At 41.6% G+C, this 25,656-nt stretch overlaps 1 protein-coding gene across 15 annotated transcripts in view; it reads right to left on the reverse strand.

Moving 5' to 3' along the window:
- NCKAP5 (NCK associated protein 5) overlaps positions 1-25,656 on the reverse strand; it is a 1,104,646-nt gene that overhangs the window by 849,041 nt on the left and 229,949 nt on the right. For 5 of the 15 annotated variants that reach the window (XM_082465753.1, XM_082465759.1, XM_082465749.1 and 2 more), the window contains exon 1: positions 17,409-23,185. The exons of the other annotated variants lie outside the window; for them this stretch is intronic. In XM_082465753.1, the coding sequence (XP_082321879.1) occupies positions 17,409-17,543 (135 nt within the window). In that variant the 5' untranslated portion in view covers positions 17,544-23,185. Of the gene's footprint in view, positions 1-17,408; positions 23,186-25,656 lie in introns of those variants that run through there. 15 annotated transcript variants of the gene reach the window in all.

Consider the following 25,656-nt stretch of genomic DNA (forward strand, 5'->3'; position numbering starts at 1 on the left):
TATGAATTCACAAACTCACATATGTATCTAGACCAGGCAGGCAGTAAAAAATGCATGAAGCCAGAGAACGACAACATGAAGAGGGTTGTGTTTAAAGGAGCAGCCTCTCTCCAGCTCTTCACTATTATTATCCTCCTGGGGCTACTGCCAAGACTTCCGATTTTTTCAAAAGAAGCCAGAATTCCAGATTTCTAAGCAAAATCCCCAGATTCTTAGATCTGAGCAATGGATTCAAAAAACTTTAAACCATGAAACCATATGCTGGCTGAATTCAGCCCAAAGCACATAAGTTTGCAACATGTCAATTCCAATGTCAGTTTCTCGATGCAGCTTCCCTGATGTCTTAGCCACCCCCAACCGCACTCTCAGTGTGCACACGCACACATGTGTGCACACACGTACAGCCTTAGTGATGCTGTCCTTTCTGATTGTATGACACTCGGTTAAAATTTATATGAAAGCATGTATTTCAGTTAAGCTGTTTACACAACTATTAACCCCATCATGAAGTAAGAAGCTCAAGAACAGAAACTAGGTCTTACACTTCCTTTATCCTTATTTCCAAATGTAGTACACCCAAGAAATATGTGTTGAAGGACAGCAGGAAGGAAGATAGACTGAATGAACAAATAAAGGTAAACTCTCCTTTCATGACATAGCAAACAGTGTTTTGTTCCACATACCGTAAGTGCCCTTTTGGGACTTTCTCGTGACATGTTAGATTTCCCACAATGAAACACCCAGATTTCAGCCACGCTTTCAACAGATGTACAGAAAAATGTTGGTCTAAGTCATCTAATATAAACACTGGAAGTATTTGGCTCAAGCAGCATTATCTTGGCGTGTCTTTCAAGAGGGAAATGATGGGTGCGATTCCTGACAATGACTAAAGGCATCAGAATTCCCTTATCATAACTCCAGGTAATCTTTCACATGCATGCAATTAATCACAGCACTTAGAAATGGGAAGATTTATGCATCAATCCAAGAGCCAGCTGTCTCCCACCTATTTAATAATTTTTAAAAATCCTCCAAAACAAAAATGACAAGAAAACAACCACTCTGTACTACGCCCGACAGAGAGGAAGTCAAACCAAAAAAATTTTTCTTTATCTTCCATCCATGCATTTCCTTTGGTTCTGGAGTTGTCCAGCTCCTAGGCCTATCAATATATAGGCCAAGGCTCCTAGACCGTCAAATATAAAGCAAAAATTGAATTTAACCAGAGAGTTTCTTGAGCCCTGAAGGTCTTTCCTAATAAGAAAAAGGTATTGCCAATGTGCCCTTCGATTCATGCTTTCAGTGTAAAGAAGACTCATTGCAGACAGGAATGCAAAGTCAGGCTTCCCTTCCATCTTTGACTAAGCATTAAAGCATGGAGAAAGAAAAAACACTTTAAGATAATGGTGATTTTCTTCAGTTATAAAGTATAACTTCATAACCTGAAAGGCTTTTTTATTAACCAAGGTTCATCCATTCTAACTGGACTGCCCTCATGTTAGAGAGGCTCACGCCAATGTAACTACAACTGCATTTGTCCCCAGTGCAGGGGACAGGGGTTCCAGCCCTGGTCCAGGAAGATACCACATGCCGCGGAGCAACTAAGCCCGTGCGCCACAACTACTGAGCCTGTGCTCTAGAGCCCGCGAGCCACAACTACTGAGCCCACATGCCACAACTACTGAAGCCTACGTGTCTAGAGCCTGTGCTCCACAACAAGAGAAGCCACCGCAATGAGAAGCCCACGCACTGCAACGAAGAGTAGCCCCCTCTCACCGCAACTAGAGAAAGCCCGTGCCTAGCAAGGAAGACCCAATACAGCCAATAAATAAATTTATTAAAAAAAAAACAAAACTGCTGATTTTGCTGACAGCATCCTTCAGTTTCCAGAGCCCTTATCCATGGTGGGTAAGTCATCAAGCAGCATGTGATAACCCTGTATTCTGCCTTCTGTGCCTTCACGTTTTAGTGGAGGAGCTAATCTCCACAGTTTTAATTTACTCTTTGTACGTTCTTCCCGTAGAGCCAATGATATTAATCAGTGTAAAAGAAGAAGAAAGAAATCAACACATAAAATTATATTTTAAAATGTTTAAATTGAGCCATCCATCTTTTTCGTCTTTTCCCATTCACACTGAATATCCTTCATGCTCATATACAGCACATTGATTTTTATCTTATGGATGAAGATTTTCTTCAGGCAAATACATCTGATTTCCCGGACCCTCCAATATAAAGTGCTTAAATCAATAAGGTAGCGGCTGAGGATGTCGTTATAATTACCTATTCTCTTTCTGAACACCTTCCCATCATGAGCTAGATGCAAGATTGGAATTCATATCATGGTCCCCTATTTGAAATTGCTCGGGTGACCACAACAGAATCTACCCAATCTTGCTCTGTACAACCTTTCCTTCCTTCTCTTCCTCTTTTGTTGGTCAGCTTCAATCCACTTTCCCAAAGCATGTTTTTAATCATGATTTCTCCCTTATGGAGAAAATTTAAGGTTGATTTGAACTACTCTGGACAACACTTTTTCCAAAGCTGCTGAGCAATATGACCCTAATTTTACTTTCTCAGAAGAGGAAAAGAGAGGGGAGCATTGACCTTGAGTCTAGTTGTCCTGACCCAGTGGCCTGACAAGTTGGCTGTCCCTGCTATAGGCTCAAGGTCAGGGAACTCTGGCCATTGCCCTTAGCACGCAACTGGAGAGCTGAACCTTCTCCCTTTGATAAAATCTTCTTGCTGATTTATTTCAGCTTAGACATTCTGCTCTATCTGTTCCAGGAAGGCCAAGCTGCTTTCGGTGCCCTGTGCATGACATTTATACATCTTCCACTTAATTACTGAGTTTTAATGACATTTACATGACAGTGCTTTCCATAGACAACCTCGTGTTATTCAGTTTCACATGGATCCACATTATATCAATACCTTTAAAACATAGAGGGAAAATATGAACCTTTGCAAAAAAACCAAATCTTCAGAATGTGGCTTCAAACTCACTTTCTCTTTCACATCTATCACGATGAATCTCACCTGGCCCTAATCATACCAACAAGCCCCCTGCACTTCATTCATACCAGTAGCTAGTTTTGCACTATTACATGTATTTCCAATACATATTCCTGATATGTTTTCTTGCATTCTTCTAGAAATATCATTTGATAATGAACTCCTTAAGGGCAATGACCTTTGCTTTCTTTAAAATTTCCTTCACCAGACATAAACACAACCCTGGATTTGGAGTCAGTAATTCCACTGTTTACTAGTACTGGGACCCTGAGGTTTTCTATAATCCCTCAGATGCTAGGTTTTTTATCGTTAAATGGGGGTGATCATGCCACTTGTCCTGCCACCTCAAAAGGCAGGATTCTGGGTGAAGATCCCATAAAATATAGTCTGCCAGGCCACTTTGCAAACCACCGGGGCTCACACAGATATTCTAACAGTTATCTGAGTAAGCACTGCTGACACACAAACCAGCAAATATTTAAGATAAGACATGCAGGATAGGGCTTCCCTGGTGGCGCAGTGCTTGAGAATCCACCTGCCAATGCAGGTGACACGGGTTCGAGCCCTGGTCCGGGATCACTGCAGAGCAAGTAGGCCTGTGCGCCACAACTACTGAGCCTGCGCTCGAGAGCCTGCGAGCCACAACTACTGAGCCCACGTGCCACAACTACTGAAGCCCGTGAGCCTAGAGCCTGTGCTCCGCAACAAGAGAAGCCACTGCAATGAGAAGCCCGCGCAACATAGCAAAGAGTAGCCCCCACTCGCCACAACTAGAGAAAAAGCCCACGCGCAGCAACGAAGACCCAATGCAGCCAAAAATAAATAAATAAATAAATTTATAAAAAAAGAAAAAAGACGTTCAGGATAGTGGTTTCACCACTCTGACCACAGTCAACTAAAATGCATTTTAAGTTTTCATTTTTTTCTATCCTCATGAATAAGCTGGAGTTTTAAACAGAAATGCATAAGATTGGGGAGACACAAAACATGTGCAAAGAAAACCTAGCATAAGATTTTGTTAAGGCGTGCTAAGGACTGTGGCAAACTGGAGAATCCATGTCTTTCTAAAGTGTGGAGCTGACACCAGGTCCAATTAATTTTACCACACAGAAAGGTGAGCCAACTATTTTAAGAGAAGCAGCAGTCCATATTTTTATGAGCGAAATACCTAGATTTTTACATTGTTGGCCTTTCATTCAGTTCTTAAAATTAATGTGTAATGGTCAAATACATCAACAGATAGGCCCCAAGGATCACAAGAGTTGCCAATCTCTGCCGCAAGGTTTCCAACAATTGAGTTTGCATGAATAGCCAAGTGTCCCTGAGTCCTACTGAGAACTCATTCTGAACTAAGATTTTTGGGACTGTTCAAAAGAAGTATAAGGCCTAGTCCTTTTTATCAGTGCCGAGGAACTAATAATTCTAATAATTATTAGTGCCTAACATTTATTCAGTTACTTTGCCAAAGTAAACAGTTCACTTAAATGTAATCTGTATGAACTTATAAGGTGGTTACTATTATACCCATTCTACTGATGAAGTAACCTCAAGGTACAAGGAGTGACTTTCCCAAGAGAACACAGCATAACCAGTTAGTGGTGGAATAATAATTTTAGCTCCGTTCTGGCTACTGTTAAAACTCAAGTTTCTCCACCATGGAAAGGAACTGAATCAAACATTAAAGTTCTAGAGAATAATTGAAGTTTAACCTGGGTGGGGGAGACACTGTGATAAGACTTTAGAGAAAAGAACAAAAGAACATATTTCTGATGAGAAATATGTCACTGTGGAAGACTTAGCGGAGGATGGGAGCCGTGGGTTAGTTAAGATTTGGATGAATGGAGGAGGAGAAGGAAGAGCATGACTGAAAGCCTGGAGAATATGAGTAACTTACCAGGTCCTAATATCCTAATCAAGTTAAGGAATGTCTGCTGGTTTTGCTTGAGTCAGTGTTTCCCCATCTTTTGGTAATTGCACCCTTTCGAGGTCTTTCCTTTGGGGAATGGTCCTGCCATTCTTCTGCCCTGGAGCTTCACTAATGCTGCAGCTAGAGCCCTCTGCACAAGGGCACACTCAGACATGCCCATCCCGGAAGTGAAAGGGAGTCAACCCCACAGAGACAGCACAGGGCTAGCGGCGTACCTTCCACTCCTTGAGTAGACAACGCTACTCTTCAGAAGGCACCAGACAGGTGGACCACCAGTTGCCCACAGTGGTGGCCAGTTCATGAACTCACCTTTGCATGGTCGTCTTCTCCTCCTTTGATTCGCCCTTGCTTACTCCCCTATTGCTGTTCCCTGGAATCACTTCCCAAATGAGCTGCCTGTTCTTGACTTATGCTCTGACTTGACTTGTGCTCTGCCTTGGAGGAAGCCCTTGACTTATGCTCTGCCTTGGAGGAAGCCCAAGTGAAGACAGTTCTTCATACTGAGATGCCCAAACTGCCCTCTGCCCATCCTTCCCAAGGGAAGATTATCCAGCTTTCACTCTGATACTGACTATCCTCTATTCTTCCAGTAACTTTCTTGCTCCACTTGTATATTTCAGCCAGCGTCCATTTCTGTTTCTTACCACCAAAGAACCTGTACTGATGTATAGCTTTATTTCAAGTGGATCCATATTATACCATTGAATAATAGGAGGAAAGTTCTGCACATACACAAATATACAAATCTTGCTGATGATCAGTGTGGTTGTTGCTTTAGATGGCAAGAAATTCTGAAACATCTGACAGTATTATTAAGTTGCTCTTAAAAAACTAACATGATGGGTGGACTGTACAGTCATCTGGCAAGTGATTCACGGTGTTTCTGCCAATGCCCACACCTGGCATGACGGAGTGCTGAAATCCAGCATTTCCTTGACGACTGGCTGGGCATCTAAAACTAAGACACCATATGATTTTATGCCTTCTCTCTTAGCTCGCCCACCACTCTCTGAAATCATTACCTTCTGTTGTTTCTCACTTAAGGACCACTCCTGTGATAGAGTGATCTTTGGAGGAAAACACAAATTGCTTTCTACTTCTCCAGGTAAGGAACTGGAGAACAGATGCAAAATTCAAACACATGTCTCTTGATTTCCCAAGACTCTGTTTATCCACTAAATCATACAGCTTTCCATTGTCACTTGACATAAACAGGTTAGATTCCTATTAAGTCCAAGTATATCTATCATCCATTCACCTATCTCGCTATCTAGCTATCGTCTTTCTTTCTTCCTATCATCTGTCTTCTACCTAATTACTGAGTGATTTCAAATACACAAGTATAGCCTTGAATAGTGGCCATTTTTCTAAAATCTGCATCTGAAATTGCAAATAGGAAAATCTACATTACTCTAGTGCATCTGGTCCTTGTTAATTCTTAATCTGTTGTATCTTTTATTGTCATGATTTCTCCAGCTGTGTGAGTCTAACTCATAAGTTAATATGCTACATAAACTACACTAAAGAATTGTTGAAACAAAGTTGAGACTCCTGGGCTCCCAGCACTCCTCCATACAGGAGCAGTCTAAGTCTAGCTGACCCAATGCCAAGAAGATCATAAAAATCCACTGACTAAGAAACTTGCAAATGAGTCCAAGATGCCCCCCCCCACCACCCTGGTGTGTGTGTTTTACACTCCGTTGGGTTTCTAAAAGAAAAAAAAATGCTAAGAAAAATCCAACATTTCACTAAAGATGAATAACTTTTTGAGAACTTTGCCAATACCCTACACAGAAATGGACCTTTTATCTCCTAAAATAGAATCCTGAACAACGGATTTGCTTTTGAACAATGCTTTCAAAAACAGAACTTGCCATTTGGAAAGTTTCTTACGATTTTCTAGAACAGTGGCTTCCAAATGCAGCCCATCATTAGAATCACCCAGGGGGCTTCTGATGGAAAAAAAAAAAAAAAGAAGAAGATTCCAGGGTCCCACTGTAAAACTATTGAAGCAGATCTCTGGCAGGTTGGACCAAGTTTCCCTGGTGATTCTGATATTCAGCCAGGTTTGAAAACCATGCATGGCTAGAGTCTCAAGTCTGAACATTAAATATTGCCTTAGCAGTTAAAATTTTAGTGCCTGTGATTATAACTTTATTCTATTAATTTCCTTTGGATTTATGTTTTGGAAGAAAAGCCTGGATGGAAAATCATTGGACCGTTATTGTGTCCAAATCCTCCATTTTGAAAAAGCCCTTCGAAAAGTTTAAAAAGACTTTTCAAGTGATGGATCTGATCCTTGATTATTGTAGTTCTGATTGCTCTTCTGTAGGGGACAGGCCTGGGGGGAAGATGGGAAGTTATTTCCAACCTGGCTGAATCATCGGGACTGAGTCAGAAAGCTGGAAAGGATGAGGGGAGACCATCTGGCTTAGTCCCTGTCTTCATGTGGTTGTGATTTGCTTCAAGGAATTTCAAGGCAGGCAGAGTTCACTGCTCATGTTTCAATATCTCAGTAGTTGAGTAAGTTCTTCCTTAGGGCCACCTGATGCTGCTAGCAAGCTGGCATGTCCTGATCCCCAATGAACAGAAAAGGATGCCTTTTCCCTAATCTCTCCCTAATAAAATAATATGAAAGGATGGACTATAATCCTAATATAAGCATGACCCCATAAAGAGAACCATAGACTAAGTGGGGAAATCAATATAGAAGCCCAACCCAACACTGCCACTAACAAAAATGGCCAAGTCAGGCTAATCATTAATATCCTTATGTTTTCGTTTCTTCATCTGCAAATTGAAAAAGTCAAATCCTTCCCTTTCTGGCCTGATGTTGTTTATGTCTACCATGCCATCATTTATTTACTCACTCATGAAGGCCTTCAATGTGCCACTCAACGGCTATGTGCTGGGTAATAGCAGGGAATAATACAACAAACATGCTCCCTGACCACAAATAACTTACAGTCATAAAGAAAACAGACAAATAATGAACAAACAATGACTATGTAATTACATTGATACTACTTCTGTAGGGGAAAAGAAAGATGGTAAGGCACTCTAAAGGAACTATTTAGGCTAGAATCCCTCCTCCCCTGGACCGCACACCTGGCTCTCTAAATCACTGAAGTGTGGAAAGGCAGATGGCTGGTGGGTTCCAAGAACTCTCCAAATGGACTGATTTACCCATAAGCATGAAACTGATCAATCTTATCAGATTTTGGCAGCTTCTAGATGACCATATTTGTGAGGAAGTATCCACATTTGCTTGCCGGACTATACAAACTCTTCTAAGGAAACCAACAGGGTCTCCAAACTTTAGAGACTAGAGATGTGGCCTCAGTGTCAGCATTACCACCTGGCTAGGAACTACTGGCAAGGTCAAAGTCATAGACTAAAGCCCATTAACTTCAATGAGAAAAAATGTTTCATGGCCACAAAATAAACTATTAACATTGGCTCTTCTCCCAGGCCTGAGTTGATTGTAAAGGAACCCAACAGTATATGGATAGCTTGGTCAAATTTATCAACAGTCATGGAAAACATCTCCTGTGGTTTCCTATTTGCTGAATGTTGGGATGGCAGAGTCAGCCCAAAATTAATAAACTCCATTAACAAGATATTAGTTTATGCTAGATCAGCACTTGTAACTTTCAAGGATGTCTTCAAGTCAGTTGCCACATAAGATATACCCAACAACACTGTGAGGTAGATGGGATGATCCGTCCATCCGAAAGAAGCAAACTATGGGCTAAGGAAGTTGAGTGAATCATTTCCAAATTATGTAGCTAATTGACAAACATGCAGACATATGTGTCCGTGCACGCACACACACACACACACACACACACACACGCACACACACACGCACACACACACACACACAACCCCCATGTCTCTGTCTATGTCAAAGGGCTGCTATGTAGACACTGGTAGTGATGAAGTCCAAAAAGAACAGATGACATGGAAGAAAATACACAGACTAGATTACATAGAAAGTATGTAGAAGAGAATAGACCATAGCTAGTCTCTGATCCTCCTATAAAAGTCCATTGTGACAACAGACCAAGATGGCAGAGTAGAAGGACGTGCTCTCACTCCCTCCTGCGAAAACACCAGAATCACAACAAGCTGCTGGACAATCATCGACAGGAAGACACTGGAACTCACCAAAAAAGATACCCCACATCGAAAGACAAAGGAGGAGCCACAATGAGACAGTAGGAGGGGCGCAATCAGAGTAAAATCAAATCCCATAACTGCTGGGTGGGTGACTCACAGACTGGCAAACACTTATAACACAGAAGTCCACCCACTGGAGTGAAGGTTCTGAGCTCCACGTCAGGCTTCCCAACCTGGGGGTCCGGCAACGGGAGGAGGAATTCATAGAGAATCAGACTTTGCAGACTAGTGGGAATTGATTGCAGGACTTCGACAGGACTGGGGGAAACAGAGACCCCACTCTTGGAGGGCGCACACAAAATAGTGTGCGCATCAGGACCCAGGGGAAGGAGCAGTGACCCTGGGGGAGACTGAATCAGGCCTACCTGCTAGTGTTGGACGGTCTCCTGCAGAGGCGGGGGGTGGCTCTGTTTGACTGTGGGGACAAGGACGCTGGCAGCAGAAGTTCTGGGAAGTACTCCTTGGCCTGAGCCCTCCCAGAGTCTTTCATTAGCCCCACCAAAGAGCCCAGGTAGGCTCCAGTGTTGGGTTGCCTCAGGCAAAACAACCAACAGGGAGGGAACCCAGCCCCACCCATCAACAGTCAAGTGGATTAAAGTTGTACTGAGCTCTGACCACCACAGCAACAGTCAGCTCTACCACCACCAGAGCCTCCCATCAATCCTCTTAGATAGCCTCAACCACCAGAAGGCAGACAGCAGAAGCAAGAAAAACTATAATCCTGCAACCTGTGGAACAAAAACCACATTCACAGAAAGATAGACAAGATGAAAAGGCAAAGGGCTATATACCAGATGAAGGAACAAGGTAAAACCCCAGAAAAACAACTAAATGAAGTGGAGATAGGCAACCTTCCAGAAAAAGAATTCAGAATAATGATAGTGAAGATGATCCAGGACCTCGGAATAAGAATGGAGGCAAAGATCGAGAAGATGCAAGAAATGTTTAACAAAGACCTAGAAGAATTAAAGAACAAACAAACAGAGATGACCAATACAATAACTGAAATGAAAACTACACTAGAAGGAATCAATAGCAGAATAACTGAGGCAGAAGAACGGATAAGTGACCTGGAAGACAGAATGGTGGAATTCACTGCTGCGGAACACACTGAAGAAAAAAGAATGAAAAGAAATGAAGACAGCCAAAGAGACCTCTGGGACAACATTAAACGCAACAACATTCGCATTATAGGGGTCCCAGAAGGAGAAGAGAGAGAGAAAGGACCCGAGAAAGTATTTGAAGAGATTATAGTCGAAAAATTCCCTAACATGGGAAAGGAAATAGCCACCCAAGTCCATGAAGCGCAGAGAGTCCCATACAGGATAAACCCAAGGAGAAACACGCCGAGGCACATAGTAATCAAATTGGCAAAAATTAAAGACAAAGAAAAATTATTGAAAGCAGCAAGGGAAAAACGACAAATAACATACAAGGGAACTCCCATAAGGTTAACAGCTGATTTCTCAGCAGAAACTCTACAAGCCAGAAGGGAGTGTCATGATATACTTAAAGTGATGAAAGGGAAGAACTAACAACCAAGATTACTCTAGCTGGCAAAGATCTCATTCAGATTCAATGGAGAAATCAAAAGCTTTACACACAAGCAAAAGCTAAGAGAATTCAGCACCACCAAACCAGCTCTACAACAAATGCTAAAGGAACTTCTCTAAGTGGGAAACACAAGAGAAGAAAAGGACCTACAAAAACAAACCCAAAACAATTAAGAAAATGGTCATAGGAACATACATATCGATAATTACCTTAAACGTGAATGGATTAAATGCTCCAACCAAAAGACACAAGCTTGCTGAATGGATACAAAGACAAGACCCATATATATGCTGTCTACAAGAGACCCACTTTAGACCTAGGGACACATACAGACTGAAACTGAGGGGATGGAAAAAGATATTCCATGCAAATGGAAATCATAAGAAAGCTGGAGTAGCTATACTCATATCAGATAAAATAGACTTTAAAATAAAGAATGTTACAAGAGACAAGGAAGGACACTACATAATGATCAAGGGATCAATCCAAGAAGAAGATATAACAATTATAAATATATATGCACCCAACATAGGAGCACCTCAATACATAAAGCAACTGCTAACAGCTATAAAAGAGGAAATCGACAGTAACACAATAATAGTGGGGGACTAACACCTCACTTACACCAATGGACAGATCATCCAAAATGAAAATAAATAAGGAAACACAAGCTTTAAATAACACAATAGACCAGATAGATTTAATTGATATTTATAGGACATTCCATCCAAAAACAGCAGATTACACGTTCTTCTCAAGTGCGCACGGAACATTCTCCAGGATAGATCACATCTTGGGTCACAAATCAAGCCTCAGTAAATTTAAGAAAATTGAAATCATATCAAGCATCTTTTCTGACCACAACGCTATGAGATTAGAAATCAATTACATGGAAAAAAACGTAAAAAACACAAACACATGGAGGCTAAACAATACATTACTAAACAACCAAGAGATCACTGAAGAAATCAAAGAGGAAATCAAAAAATACCTAGGGACAAATGACAATGAAAACACGACGATCCAAAACCTATGGGATGCAGCAAAAGCAGTTCTAAGAGGGAAGTTTATAGCTATACAAGCCTACCTAAAGAAACAAGAAAAATCTCAAGTAAGCAATCTAACCTTACACCTAAAGGAACTAGAGAAAGAAGAACAAACAAAACCCAAAGTTAGCAGAAGGAAAGAAATCATAAAGATCAGAGCGGAAATAAATGAAATAGAAACAAAGAAAACAATAGCAAAGATCAATAAAACTAAAATCTGGTTCTTTGAGAAGATAAACAAAATTGATAAGCCAATAGCCAGACTCATCAAGGAAAAGAGGGAGAGGACGCAAATCCATAAAATTAGAAATGAAAAAGGAGAAGTTACAACAGACACTGCAGAAATACAAAGCATCCTAAGAGACTACTACAAGCAACTCTATGCCAATAAAATGGACAACCTGGAAGAAATGGACAAATTCTTAGAAAGGTATAACCTTCCAAGACTGAACCAGGAAGAAACAGAAAATATGAACAGACCAATCACAAGTAATGAAATTGAAACTGTGAATAAAAATCTTCCAACAAACAAAAGTCCAGGACCAGATGGCTTCACAGGTGAATTCTATCAAACATTTAGAGAAGAGCTGACACCCATCCTTCTCAAACTCTTCCAAAAAATTGCAGAGGAAGGAACACTCCCAAACTCATTCTATGAGGCCACCATCACCCTGATACCAAAACCAGACAAAGATACTACAAAAAAAGAAAATTACAGACCAATATCACTGATGAATATAGATGCAAAAATCCTCAACAAAATACTGGCAAACAGAATCCAACAACACATTAAACAGATCATACACCATGATCAAGTGGGATTTATCCCAGGGATGCAAGGATTCTTCAATATACACAAATCAATCAATGTGATACACCATATTAACAAACTGAAGAATAAAAACCATATGATCATCTCAATAGATGCAGAAAAAGCTTTTGACAAAATTCAACACCCATTTATGATAAAAACTCTCCAGAAAGTGGGCATAGAGGGAACCTACCTCAACATAATAAAGGCCATATACGACAAACCCACAGCAAACATCATTCTCAATGGTGAAAAACTGGAAGCATTTCCTCTAAGATCAGGAACAAGACAAGGATGTCCACTCTCACCACTATTATTCAACATAGTTTTGGAAGTCCTAGCCATGGCAATCAGAGAAAAAGAAATAAAAGGAATACAAACTGGAAAAGAAGAAGTAAAACTGTCACTATTTGCAGATGACATGATACTATACATAGAGAATCCTAAAAATGCCACCAGAAAACTACTAGAGCTAATCAATGAATTTGGTAAAGTTGCAGGATACAAAATTAATGCACAGAAATCTCTTGCATTCCTATACACCAACAACGAAAAATCAGAAAGAGAAATTATGGAAACACTCCCATTTACCATTGCAACAAAAAGAATAAAATACCTAGGAATAAACCTACCTAGGGAGACAAAAGACCTGCATGCAGAAAACTGTAAGACACTGATGAAAGAAATTAAAGATGATACCAACAGGTGGAGAGATATACCATGTTCTTGGATTAGAAGAATCAATATTGTGAAAATGACTATACTACCCAGAGCAATCCACTGATTCAATGCAATCCCTATCAACTTACCAATGGCATTTTTTACAGAACTAGAACAAATCATCTTAAAATTTGTATGGAGACACAAAGGACCCCGAATAGCCAAAGCAGTCTTGAGGGAGAAAAACGGAGCTGGAGGAATCAGACTCCCTGACTTCAGACTATACTACAAAGCTACAGTAATCAAGACAATATGGTACTGGCACAAAAACAGAAACATAGATCAATGGAACAAGATAGAAAGCCCAGAGATAAACCCACGCACCTATGGTCAACTAATCTATGACAAAAGAGGCAAAGATATACAATGGAGAAAAGACAGTCTCTTTAATAAGTGGTGCTGGGAAAACTGGACAGCTACATGTAAAAGAATGAAATTAGAACACTCCCTAACACCATACACAAAAATAAACTCAAAATGGATTCGAGACCTAAATGTAAGACTGGACACTATAAAACTCTTAGAGGAAAACATAGGAAGAACACTCTTTGACATCAATCACAGCAAGATCTTTTTTGATCCACCTCCTAGAGTAATGGAAATAAAAAAAAAAATAAACAAATGGGACCTAATGAAACTTCAAAGCTTTTGCACAGCAAAGGAAACCATAAACAAGACGAAAAGACAACCCTCAGAATGGGAGAAAATATTTGCAAACGAATCAACGGACAAAGGATTAATCTCCAAAATATATAAACAGCTCATTCAGCTCAATATTAAAGAAACAAACAACCCAATCCAAAAATGGGCAGAAGACCTAAATAGACATTTCTCCAAAGAAGACATACAGATGGCCAAGAAGCACATGAAAAGATGCTCAACATCACTAATTATTAGAGAAATGCAAATCAAAACTACAATGAAGTATTACCTCACACCAGTTAGAATGGGCATCATCAGAAAATCTACAAACAACAAATGCTGGAGAGGGTATGGAGAAAAGGGAACCCTCTTGCACTGTTGGTGGGAATGTAAATTGATACAGCCACTATGGAGAATAGTATGGAGGTTCCTTAAAAAACTAAAAATAGAGCTACCATATGACCCAGCAATCCCACTACTGGGCATATACCCTGAGAAAACCATAATTCAAAAAGACACATGCACCCGAATGTTCATTGCAGCACTATTTACAATAGCCAGGTCTTGGAAGCAGACTAAATGCCCATCAACAGATGAATGGATAAAGAAGGTGTGGTACATATATACAATGGAATATTACTCAGCCATAAAAAGGAACAAAATTGAGTCATTTGCTGAGACGTGGATGGATCTAGAGACTATCATACAGAGTGAAGCAAGTCAGAAAGAGAAAAACAAATATCGTATATTAACGCATGTATGTGGAACCTAGAAAAATGGTACAGATGAGCCGGTTTGCAGGGCAGAAGTTGAGACACAGATGTAGAGAACAGACATATGGACACCAAGGGGGGGAAAGCTGCGGTGGGGTGGGGATGGTGGTGTGGTGAATTGGGCGATTGGGATTGACATGTATACACTGATGTGTATAAAATTGATGACTAATAAGAACCTGCAGTATAAAAACAAACAAACAAAACAACTAATACTAAACTTTCATTGGGTTATTTGTATGGAAATATGTTAATATAAATGTTTCAGACATTACATGAAATTTCTAAAAATCTTATATGTTCTGGTATAATGTTATAAGTCATAATTCTAGTTATTGCTTTAAAACGTATATCTCAGAAATAACTAAGTTTCCTTGTCAATTGCATTATTATGAACTTTCATCAAATCCTTAACCGTGGTCACTTTTAAGTCTTTTGTCATTTACAGACAGTTCTGGGTGTACTGTGATGCTTTTGCAAATATGTTCCTATAAAAGGGTTTCATCTTCAAGGAATTCATGGAAAAGACTCTGACAAGTACAGGTTTCTGGTAACTGACTATACTGCTGAACTGAATGAATAAGCATTTTCAGAACTCTAATGAAAAACTGATGAACTCATAAAAGTGCCAACAAAAGATCAAGATGAAGAAAAAAAAATTAATTACATGGGACTGAGTGTGCTGATGAGGATGATTATAATTTTTGTGACTTTCTGTTTGAATTAAAAAAAAAAAAAATCCCCCCAAAAAGTCCATTGTATTCTTTCTCAGAAAGCTGAGTTGCCAGTGACTACACTAAATGGCAAAGTGGGTAAATATCACTTGCCTTGTTTGCTTGTTTATTTTTAAAGAAAAAAGATCTGAAGGAAGACCCCTCAGTTCTTGGTCTAATTTCATTTGAAAGCTTTCACTATTATTGCTGTTGTTGCTATAATCAGCAGCATCACTATCATGATTTTTTTTTTATTCTTTAGGAATGGAAGCTCAAACTCCAACAATGTGGAGCTGGCCATGTGACAATGACGACAAACACTCGTTCTGTCACCTGAGGTACATTCTTGGCAATCCTTTGTACCCTTACCTGCAATTTAACGACTGAAAGCTCTTAAACGTACTGTCTGAAACAGAATCAGACTACAGATGGTTTAGCATTCAACACATGTAAATACAGAACTCAGATTCAGTCAGCTGAATTGACCTCGTTAGGTTATCAAGAATTTTATTCTATAGCAGGTTGAGTAGTGAACTTTTAAAAATATCTATTCCCTTCAGCAATTATGCAAAAAGCCCAGACTTTGATATAGTTAAATAGTGTCAGGCATTATGAAAAGCTTGTTTTGGTTCTGGTAAAAACAATTCATAATCTATTCACTAGAATCATTGATGGATACCAGTTCATTCAATAGGTCATTGTGTTTCCTGTAATTCAGTCTTCCCACACTTTTTCACAAGGGCAGTCATTGGCTGGGTCCCTCTTCGGGGGAGACAAACCCTTGAAGAAACAATAACTAAGGCTTTTCTCAACTGGACCCTGGAAAACACAGCCCAGCACGCTGCAAGGGTAAAAGGCAATGCCCCATCCTGCATCTTTAAAAGCAGGGCTTATAAATAGCACAGGGCACTTTCCTGTTTGGAGAACTCAGTAACAGCTGTTCATAGCCCACATTTCTTTCATACTTCCCTCCCTGCCACAAAGAAAATACAAACTAAAACTAGCTGTAGGAATGGACGTTATTCAACATTAATGTGTCTTTAAAAATAGCACAGGAAGAGTCATAGACACAATGAAGGGAAAAATGAGCAAAACTTAGGAGGAGTAGAGAGGAGATACATTTAAACAATGAGAAATTTAAGCAGGAAGGCAAGAGAAAAAAAAAGGGGCAGGATTTGTAAAGGTAGCCTCTGAGAAGTGATATGAAAGGGGCACTGTAGTGGGAATTAGAGAAATCAAGGTATTTGTTGGTGGTGGTGCTAATTACTCATGCTTTCTTGGGCATGCCCCTCAACGTCTCTAGGCCTCTTCCATAAAATGGGCAGAGGGTAAAAGAGATAGAGTTAGACAGTCTGTAAGAATTCCCTCTAATTCCAGAGATGTTATATTGTATGAAACTACAGAGAATGTTGGCTATTGGGCAATGGAGGAACACTGGATTTACCCGCCAGATATTTAAGTGTCAGTCTCCTAGGGAAGGGCATTAAGGGGTGAAGATGAAGCAAACTGAAGCACACCCAGCTTCATGGCCACTGCTTCCCCCTCCTAGGACAGCTGCTTAAGGGGATGGTGAGAAAGTTGTCCTCAACCCCCTGGATATAGCAGCAGCAACAAGGGAGCCACATAGTCTGATTCTCAGAAGTCCACAACCACAAAATTTCCTCCTCCTTGCCCATGGTGCCCAACTGAAGGTTCCTTCCCAAGGCTCACAAATTCAAGATGGCAGAACGTGCAGTCTTTCACTAGAGGCCTTATGGCCTGTGGGTAAAGAGCATGGGTACTGGAGTCAGACAGACTTGTACTCTCCACTCTGCCAAGTACCAGATCCATGACCTTCGGTAAGTTACTTAATGTTTCTCTGATCTTCAACTGTTGTTGTTGTTCCTTTTAATTTCCCAAAATGGAGACAGAAATGCAGTTAAGAGCTTTATACGTAGTTATCAAAGTGCATGACACGGAGTAAACACTCAATAGACATTACTACTATTATTTGCAAACATTATTTTCATGGAGTGTTTTACTTACGTAGCTCGGAGAAATGTTTTTTTGTTTGTTTTTCCCAGGTCCTTCCACCTCCTGAATCACCCTATCATCTTTGATGGGAAAAAAAAAAAAAAAGCCTTCTAGCATAGGATGGTCAAGGAGCAACTGATTGCACATTGACTAGAGTTCAATTAAGCAGGCAAAAAATCAGTCTATAAGCCCCTAATGCGAACCACTTAGTGAGTAAATCTAAACATTTAAAACTGGGACTCCAAGTTTATGGTTAGACTTCCCTAGGGCAAAAAATGCACATTTTTCCATCCAGCCTAGACATGCAAAATGTCTCCCTCATACCTCACCCCTCTCATCACGAAAAGGAACATACATCTGCATTTTGGGAGTCTCACCAGATGGGAATTTTCCTCTGCTTCTGCTATGAACTGTGCTAAGAAATCGGTCAACAATAAATGGAAACTCTAGGTGTATATGCTTGTCTGAAGCCAGGATCCTAACGTTCATATCTGCCTTTTCTGCAGATACAAGGTTAGATTATCTGAAAAGGCCCCCAAAGGACAAATCATCTTACATGAGGGAAGGACACTCTGAGTAACTAGTCTATGTTCAGGGAGATAAAACTTAAAAATGGGTTACAGAGGGAATCTTTCTGGGAAGGTCTGAGAGAAAAGACAATCGTCCATCCCAAGGACTCACGAAAGTTCCTGTATGAAAGCAAGGCTTTCCTAGAACTGAATTTTTTAGTCATCTTTACTTCTAACTCACATTGACATGGCCTTCCTACAGCAAAATAGAATCACAGAATTTTAAAGTAGCAAGAAAGAAACCGTATACAATCTTTAGTTGAATCTCTTCCTTTTACTTGCCCAGGTTACTACAGCTGACCCTTAAACAACACCAGTTTGAACTGCATGGGTTTTACCCCTTATACGTGGATTTTTTGCATGAGTAAGTAAATGCTACAGTACTACATGGTCTGAGGTTAGTTGAATCCTCGGATGTGAACCGGGGATATGGGGGGACCGTGGAGACAGAGGAACCACAGGGTTAGGGTTAAGTTATATGCAGACTTTCAACCGCATGGAGAATCCGTACCCCTAACCCATGCATTGTTCAAGGGTCAATTGTACTCATTTGTGTTTTATTTTATTTTTTTTTAAGGTAACTATGTGAGGTAATAGATATGTTATTTATTTATTTATTTTATTTCTTTATTTTTGGCTGCGTTGCTGCATGCAGGCTTTCTCTAGTTGCAGTGAGCGGGGGCTACTCTTCATTGCAGTGCACGGGCTTCTCATTGCGGTGGCTTCTCTTGCTGTGAAACACGAGCTCTAGGTGTGTGGGCTTCAGTAGTTGTGGTGTGCGGGCTCAGTAGTTGTGGCGCACGGGCTCACTTGCTCTGTGGCATGTGGGATCTTCCCGGATCAGGGATCTATCCCGTGTCCCCTGCATTGGCAGGCGGATTCCTGACCACTGTGTCAACAGGGAGGTCCTCATTTGTGTTTTAAAGTTGATCCCAAATGGCCTAAATCTCAGCCCAGAGAAATCACATATAATATGTGGCTTTGGTTCCACACACAAACACACACACACACACTGGACACTGAGTAAATCCATCTAAATGTCCAGGGCTCTGGATGCTGGTGCCTTCAATTTGAAATGGACATGGCAACAGAAATATGCCTAAGAATTTACCAAGGAAAGCAGAATACCCAGAAACCCAAGATTCAACCTGAGTAGTGGAAATTGTGATAATCAACTCTGTTAACCTATGGATTCGATTTCACACAGAAGACTAGGCAGGCCCAAAGGGGAATTTCAAGGGTGCTGGGCAAAGATGGCTATGGAGGAGGTTGGGAGAATATATAGTCTTAGGATGCTGGCAGAACAGGGGCAAAGTGGTCTCAGAGACTGAGCACCAGTCCTATAAAGGGTCAAGGACTTCCCCTTGGCAGTCTTATCCTTTTTGACATAACAATTGCCCAAATGTCCAAGTTAGGAGTACTCATGGCAAAGCTCTCTGTGCCAGCATCAATGATTGACACCCTGGAGTTGGATGCAGCCCAGGTGTTGCAGCAACCCCCACTCCCACGTCCTGAGTGAAGTCTGTCTAGGACATAGGTCCCCAGCCAGGCCAAGAATGGGCCATCGAGAGTAGTTATGGTGACACCAGTTTCTCTAGAACCCTAAGGGAGCACCTATCCCTGGGTGATTCCAAAGCTGGAATCAGAAAACAACACAGGTGAATCCTATCAATACTGTTTTCAGATTTCTCAGGCCTGCTGATTGAGCGGTTGACACCTGCTCTGTGGTAATAATGGTGTGTGCAAAAAAGTCCAAGAGAATCACCAAGGTTCTGATTGAATTGAAGAGCATCTCTAAGCAACTGAAGCCAGTGGGAAAGAGAAAGAATGGTGAAGGGCAAAGGTGAAAAAGAGCCCATCCAAAATTCAAGGCACAATCCCCATTGCACAGAACATGTTGTACACCATCAGCGTAAGGAAGACAAGGTCTGGAGCCAAGAGACTTAGGGTTTGTGTGGATGGAAAGTCAAGTGAAGACACTGGGAGAAACAGGCACCCCATGCATCGTCACTCAGCCTTAAGCCAATATTTTTAACACCAGTGGACAGACCCATCAGACCTAGGCCGCTAGCCCCAGGAGAACACAAGTGACACAGTCAACTACAAGGTTTCTGGTGCCCGATTCCAAGGCAATGTTCCTTTCTAGCCAAGTCTTCTTCGTGGACCCAAGCTCTGACTGTTTGCTTTGTATTCACTGAGTTCGTAATCTGTTTCATGGTTTCTGTGAAGAGCTTTGAGTTTTCCTCAAGGAGAGGTCTCAAGTTTGTCTGCTTATTTTCCCAAAAGAACCAGAAGAGACGTCAGGGAAACACTCAACTTGGAAAGTGGGAAAAGAAGAGAATTTGATACTGAGAGACAGAGAACACGAGCAATACCCAAAGTCATCTCATGTCCGCCTAAGATGTCTTATCCACATCGGTCAATATTCATTCATTCATTCAATAAATACTGGACATTTCTGACATGCCAGGCCCTGTTTTAGGCACTAAGAAAAAAGGGTTATAAAAAGCTGCTCTTGTGGAGTTTGCTACCTGGCATGGGAGATGGACAAAACACACATAAATAAGTGTATCGTTAATGTCAGGTAATGACAATTGCCCTGAACGAAAATATAGCAGGAATTGGGGTTCTTGAGCGGCGGGCATGAGGTAATTTAGACAGGGTAGTCAGGGAAGGCTCTCTGAACAGGGGTCCCTATCATGTGAGGGACGGAATTTTGACAAGATGTGAAGGGTTCGTGAGCCTTAGCTCTGAGATGTGAGCATAGTTTAAGAGCCTCAAGATCACCAATCCAGCTAAAGCCAGTGGGCCAGGCTAAGGTGGAAACAAGAGACGATATAGTCACTGCCCCCCTGCAGGGCCTGTCACATGAGGACTGCAGCATGCTTGCCGTATATGGGTCTGCAATTTCTTTACGTTGTTCATAAAGGCATGTGAAAGTTTAATGTGTTTCTTTGTAAATGTGCTTAAATCTCTGTCTTTCTTCTCCCCAACAAAAGGTCTCATATTTATTACTGAGCCAGAGCACTAGTGCAGAAACACTAACACAAAGAGAAAAATCATTTCCCCAATAAAACACATCCAGCTGTTCAGATAGGAGTGACGGTCGAAGAGTGATATGGTAAGATGCAAGTGAAGTGACCTTGACACAGCATAAATATGTATGCCACTTCATGTGCTCAGTGCATGAAGCTCCTTATAGATCCAGCTTGGTTCTTCTCCAATGTCTTCTCTTGGAGTTGTATCTCATTTTATTAGCAATTTTATTAGCAATTCAGTCAAATCCATTGGGTAATAGGATGATTCTGCTTTTGTTTTTTGGCCAGGAATTGCTTCATCCTGAAAGTCCTGGGAGAAGATATGGCAAGGAGCAAATTCCACCGCACAGAGGGTGGCGGAGGAGAGAAGAGAAACAAATGTGCTTAAATCTCTCTCATGCATTTTTCTTGCTCTTATTGGAGGAGGGTTATTTTTCCATTTCTTCTCTGTGTCACTTCCCCCAGGAACTCCCATTTCTTCATCGGCTTTCTGGAAGGCCTTCCCAGCAACTCCAGGCCAGAATGCTTGCTCCTTTCTCTGACCCAACTCTTCTTTTGACTGTCCTACTCTGCATAATACCTGCTTCACCAGCACCCGATGCAGGCTGCAGGATCCCGGTTTGTTTTTGTTTTTGTTTTGCATGTACATCCATGTCATCTCTGGACAAGCAACAGAGTCAGGAAAAATGTGAATTCTAACTCCAGCCCTTCCACTCACTAGTTGTAAACTAGTTTTTCAAGCTCCGCTGTAAAATGGGATGCGAGCACTGGTACCTACCTTATGGCATGGTTGTAAAGAGGAGACATTATAAGAGGGCGTTTGGGAATGCAAGCTGCTGTCAGCAGGGTTACGGGTTCTTGTAATAAGGGGCTATGCCTTTGATTTTCAGTTATGTCCGATGGTGCCTATGACACATTATGTTCCCTATCAATGGTCTTTGAAGACAGCATAACATGCTCCAAAAAGCAATGGATTTGGAATTATCAGGGATAGATTTCTTTCAGGTTCTGTCACTTTCTAGTTACACGACCAAAAACAAAGATCATGTAGCTCCTCCAAGCCTCAGTTTCCTCATCTACAGAATAGGAATAATCATGCTAACCTCACAGGGTTGTTGGGTATAATCCATGAGATAATATACAGAAAGAAGAAAGCATTTCCAGCTCTAAAACTTCTGATTCCGTGGCTCTTAACTCCTTAACTCTCGCTGATTTAATATAAAATCCAGTTATGTGAATCCACAATTCCTTTAAAAAGAAATTCATAGACTAAGTACCTCTCTCTGACAACTCCTTCCTGGACTAGAGCACCAGGGGCTGGTCAGAGCCATTTTGCTGTTGCCCAAAACAGAAGTCACAAGGAGAGGGCCATTGTTTAAGGTACATGTGACTCAGCTCAGGGCTATCAGAATTCCACGTGTTTCTTTCCAAGGTGAAGGTCATTAATGGCCTCTGCACTGCTAAATCTGACAAACTGCTTTCTGTTTATTTCAGCTTAAGTTCCTCTATCTGAAGCAGTCAGGTGGTGTTATAAATATCTCACGGAGTGGCAGTGCAAAGTTGGGTGTAGCTCGGTCACCGTGCCCTCAGAGACATGTCCAGCAACTTTCTGCAATTCTAGATGATACTCTGACCTTGACAGGATTTACATTTTGCTGATACACTTCAATGGGTAGGAGGCAGAGCCAGATGTACAGCAGTTGAAAAATAATATAGGCACAAATGCCAGTATAGGTCCACAGGGCAGGAAGAAACTAGACTGAGCATAGGAAAAAGAAAACACAGCTGAAAGTAACAGTTACCATTAGCCAACAACTAAATATCGCCACACCATTCTTGTTCAAGACTATTATTACATTATCCTCACCGTGACTCTGGCAAGCTCATGAAATCTGGTGACAGTATGGACACTACTAAAATATTTTGTAAACCCAATCTGTGGGCACCATGAGAGCAAGGAATTGTATCTGTTTTGTTTGACTGATGGGTCTCAAACTCTGCTAATGGTGCCTGGCACATAGTAAGTGCTCAATAAATATTGAACAAAAAAAAAGGAAGGAAGGAATGAGAATCCCAGGGTTTCCTGCTGGATTTGTACTGCATTTCATGACTGCAGTTACAAAGCCATTTGTGTTCAGTCATCGTCCTCTTACACAATTAAAAACTTTCCACTAACTCTTTTTTTTTTTAAATTATTTAATTAATTATTTATTTATTTATGGCTGTGCTGGGTCTTCGTTTCTGTGCGAGGGCTTTCTCTAGTTGCGGCGAGCGGGGGCCACTCTTCATCGCGGTGTGCGGGCCTCTCACTATCGCGGCCTCTCTTGTTGCGGAGCACAGGCTCCAGACGCACAGGCTCAGTAATTGTGGCTCACGGGCCCAGTTGCTCCGCGGCATGTGGGATCTTCCCAGACCAGGGCTCGAACCCGCGTCCCCTGCATTGGCAGGCAGATTCTCAACCACTGCGCCACCAGGGAAGCCCCCTCCACTAACTCTTTTATATAGCTAACTTTTCCATTTGCTTATAGCACAGAAGAGAGTAATAAATTAGAATGTGCAGCTCCATCAAAAGGAAAAAAACTGAGCAGACTGAATAGATGATGCGACCAAGATCAGGTACAAAGACTGACAAAAGGGAGGACCTGGAAGGTCTGAGCTCAGCCAGCTCCCCTGTGTTCCATCACCTGAAGACTGCTCACTTTCTGGGAAGCAGTAAAACAGAGAGAGAGAGGTCAACTTTTTCTTACTTACCTAAGAATTCATTCTAACATCAGGGGAGGATGGATTTATGAGAGTAGGTTGGTAGTTCTTGAGCTTGTTCCACATGAACATGCATTCTTTGGCCGGCCTTCCTGTTTGGAGATGATTCTGTGGACCATAATGCAGCCTCTGGAACGGGGATGAAGAGGCCCACGTAGGGTCCCTTTTCCATTTCTTTTTGCCATTAGAGAGACACAGGTTTGCCTCTGCAACTCAAGACTGACTCTTCATTGTGCCTTAACTGTCCATCCTCACCACACCAAAAGCCAGTCGGGCCAAGCAACTAATTTGCTAATGGAGACTAACCCTATCTGGCCCAAACCTGGAGCCTCAGACTTTCCCCCACTCCCCCTTCTTGACCACCAAAATTTCCCAATCCTCTCTCTCACAATAGCCTTCTTCTCTGCATTGCCACTGCCATGACCTTAGCTCAACTTTTTCTTGGGTTTCTCCTAAACTAACAGAAATATTTGCTAACCAGACTCCAGGCTTCAAGTCATACACCCCTTCAATCCATTTTCATATTTTCACCCCAGATGTGATTCTAGAAGGCAGTCCTCATCGTATACCATCGTACTGGAAAACCCAGTTCCTTGGCACAGAATATCAGACCCTTCGTGACCTGGCTCCTGTCACCCTCTCCAGCTTCACGTCCAACTTCTCCTCTGGTGACGTGCCACCCCCCGACCCTGCCTATCCGCTTGCCATTCCTGAAGCACACTAGCTCTCTCATATGGCTACGCCTCATTCTACACGGTCCTCTGTCCAAAACATCCTTCCCTCTGTCATCTTCCAACCAATCTCCTTTCTATTTTTTAAACCTACTGGAGGTTTCCCTGATCCCATTAGGGAGACCTCCGACCACTCACCTTGGTGTGTCCCCAGCACCTTCTCTTTCTATCATAGTAAACATAGCACTAGATTATAAAGTATTCGTTTAATTACCTCTTCCCATGGTTAAAGACTGTGCTTCATTTATATGAACACACACACACATACACACAGAGCGCACAACTAAAGCTCACTAAATGGTTGCCGGCTGAATGAATAAGCACATTCATCTCTGTCTCTCAGATCTGCCCTTCCTGTTCTTCCTGCAAATAATGTAGTTGCTGATTTCCCAGATGCCAGAAGACAGCCACTTGAGTACTTAAAAAAATCAAGTGTACTGCTAATGCCACTTGGGAGGTTGAGGGGATAGAAAATACATCCTGCCAGATCCAGACGAGGCTCCTGGGCTGTGGGAAGGAGAGCACAACTATCCAATTACTATTTGAAAGGAGAGACTGCAGATGCGATCTGCGGCAGAGTTCTGGGATAGGACGCCTTGCGGTCCAGCCATCAAGAACTAGAGCCGTGCAGACCAGAAGCACACCAACCCTCAGCGCAGCTGACATGGCGACTTGACCAAGCAACACGTGCACAGGCTCCCACGCTCAGAAGGAGCTGATAACCAGCTGTTACCTACCGAGAGCCATTACGACTTAAACTCATGCGAGATTTGTAGAGTCCAATGCCAGAGCAGCTTCTTTAGTTAATGAAACTGCTGTTTCATGACAGCCTGTTTCTGAAGGGCTGTGGTTACGTGTGCACAGAAAGTCCTCAGGATAACGTAGAAGGATTCAATCCAGAGACGTGGGTATGGAGGGGATGGGTGGGGATGTCAATGAGTCACACTTAGGAATAAACCCTCTAACTCATCTGAATAGTGTAAATACTAGACCAGGGGGGAATGACTACCTAAAAATTACATTTAAAATAAACAAGCAGTAAAATATTTCCTTACTGGTTACTCCCAGGCAAAATGTTATGCCTGCCTCATATAATGTCACGATGTCTCAAGTGTGTTATTAAATGATACAATACGCTTGCTCTGACAGATCATCATATGTT

Source organism: Balaenoptera physalus (assembly GCF_965194825.1).
Source record: "Balaenoptera physalus genome assembly, chromosome: 6".
NCBI classification, from domain to species: Eukaryota; Metazoa; Chordata; class Mammalia; order Artiodactyla; family Balaenopteridae; genus Balaenoptera; species Balaenoptera physalus.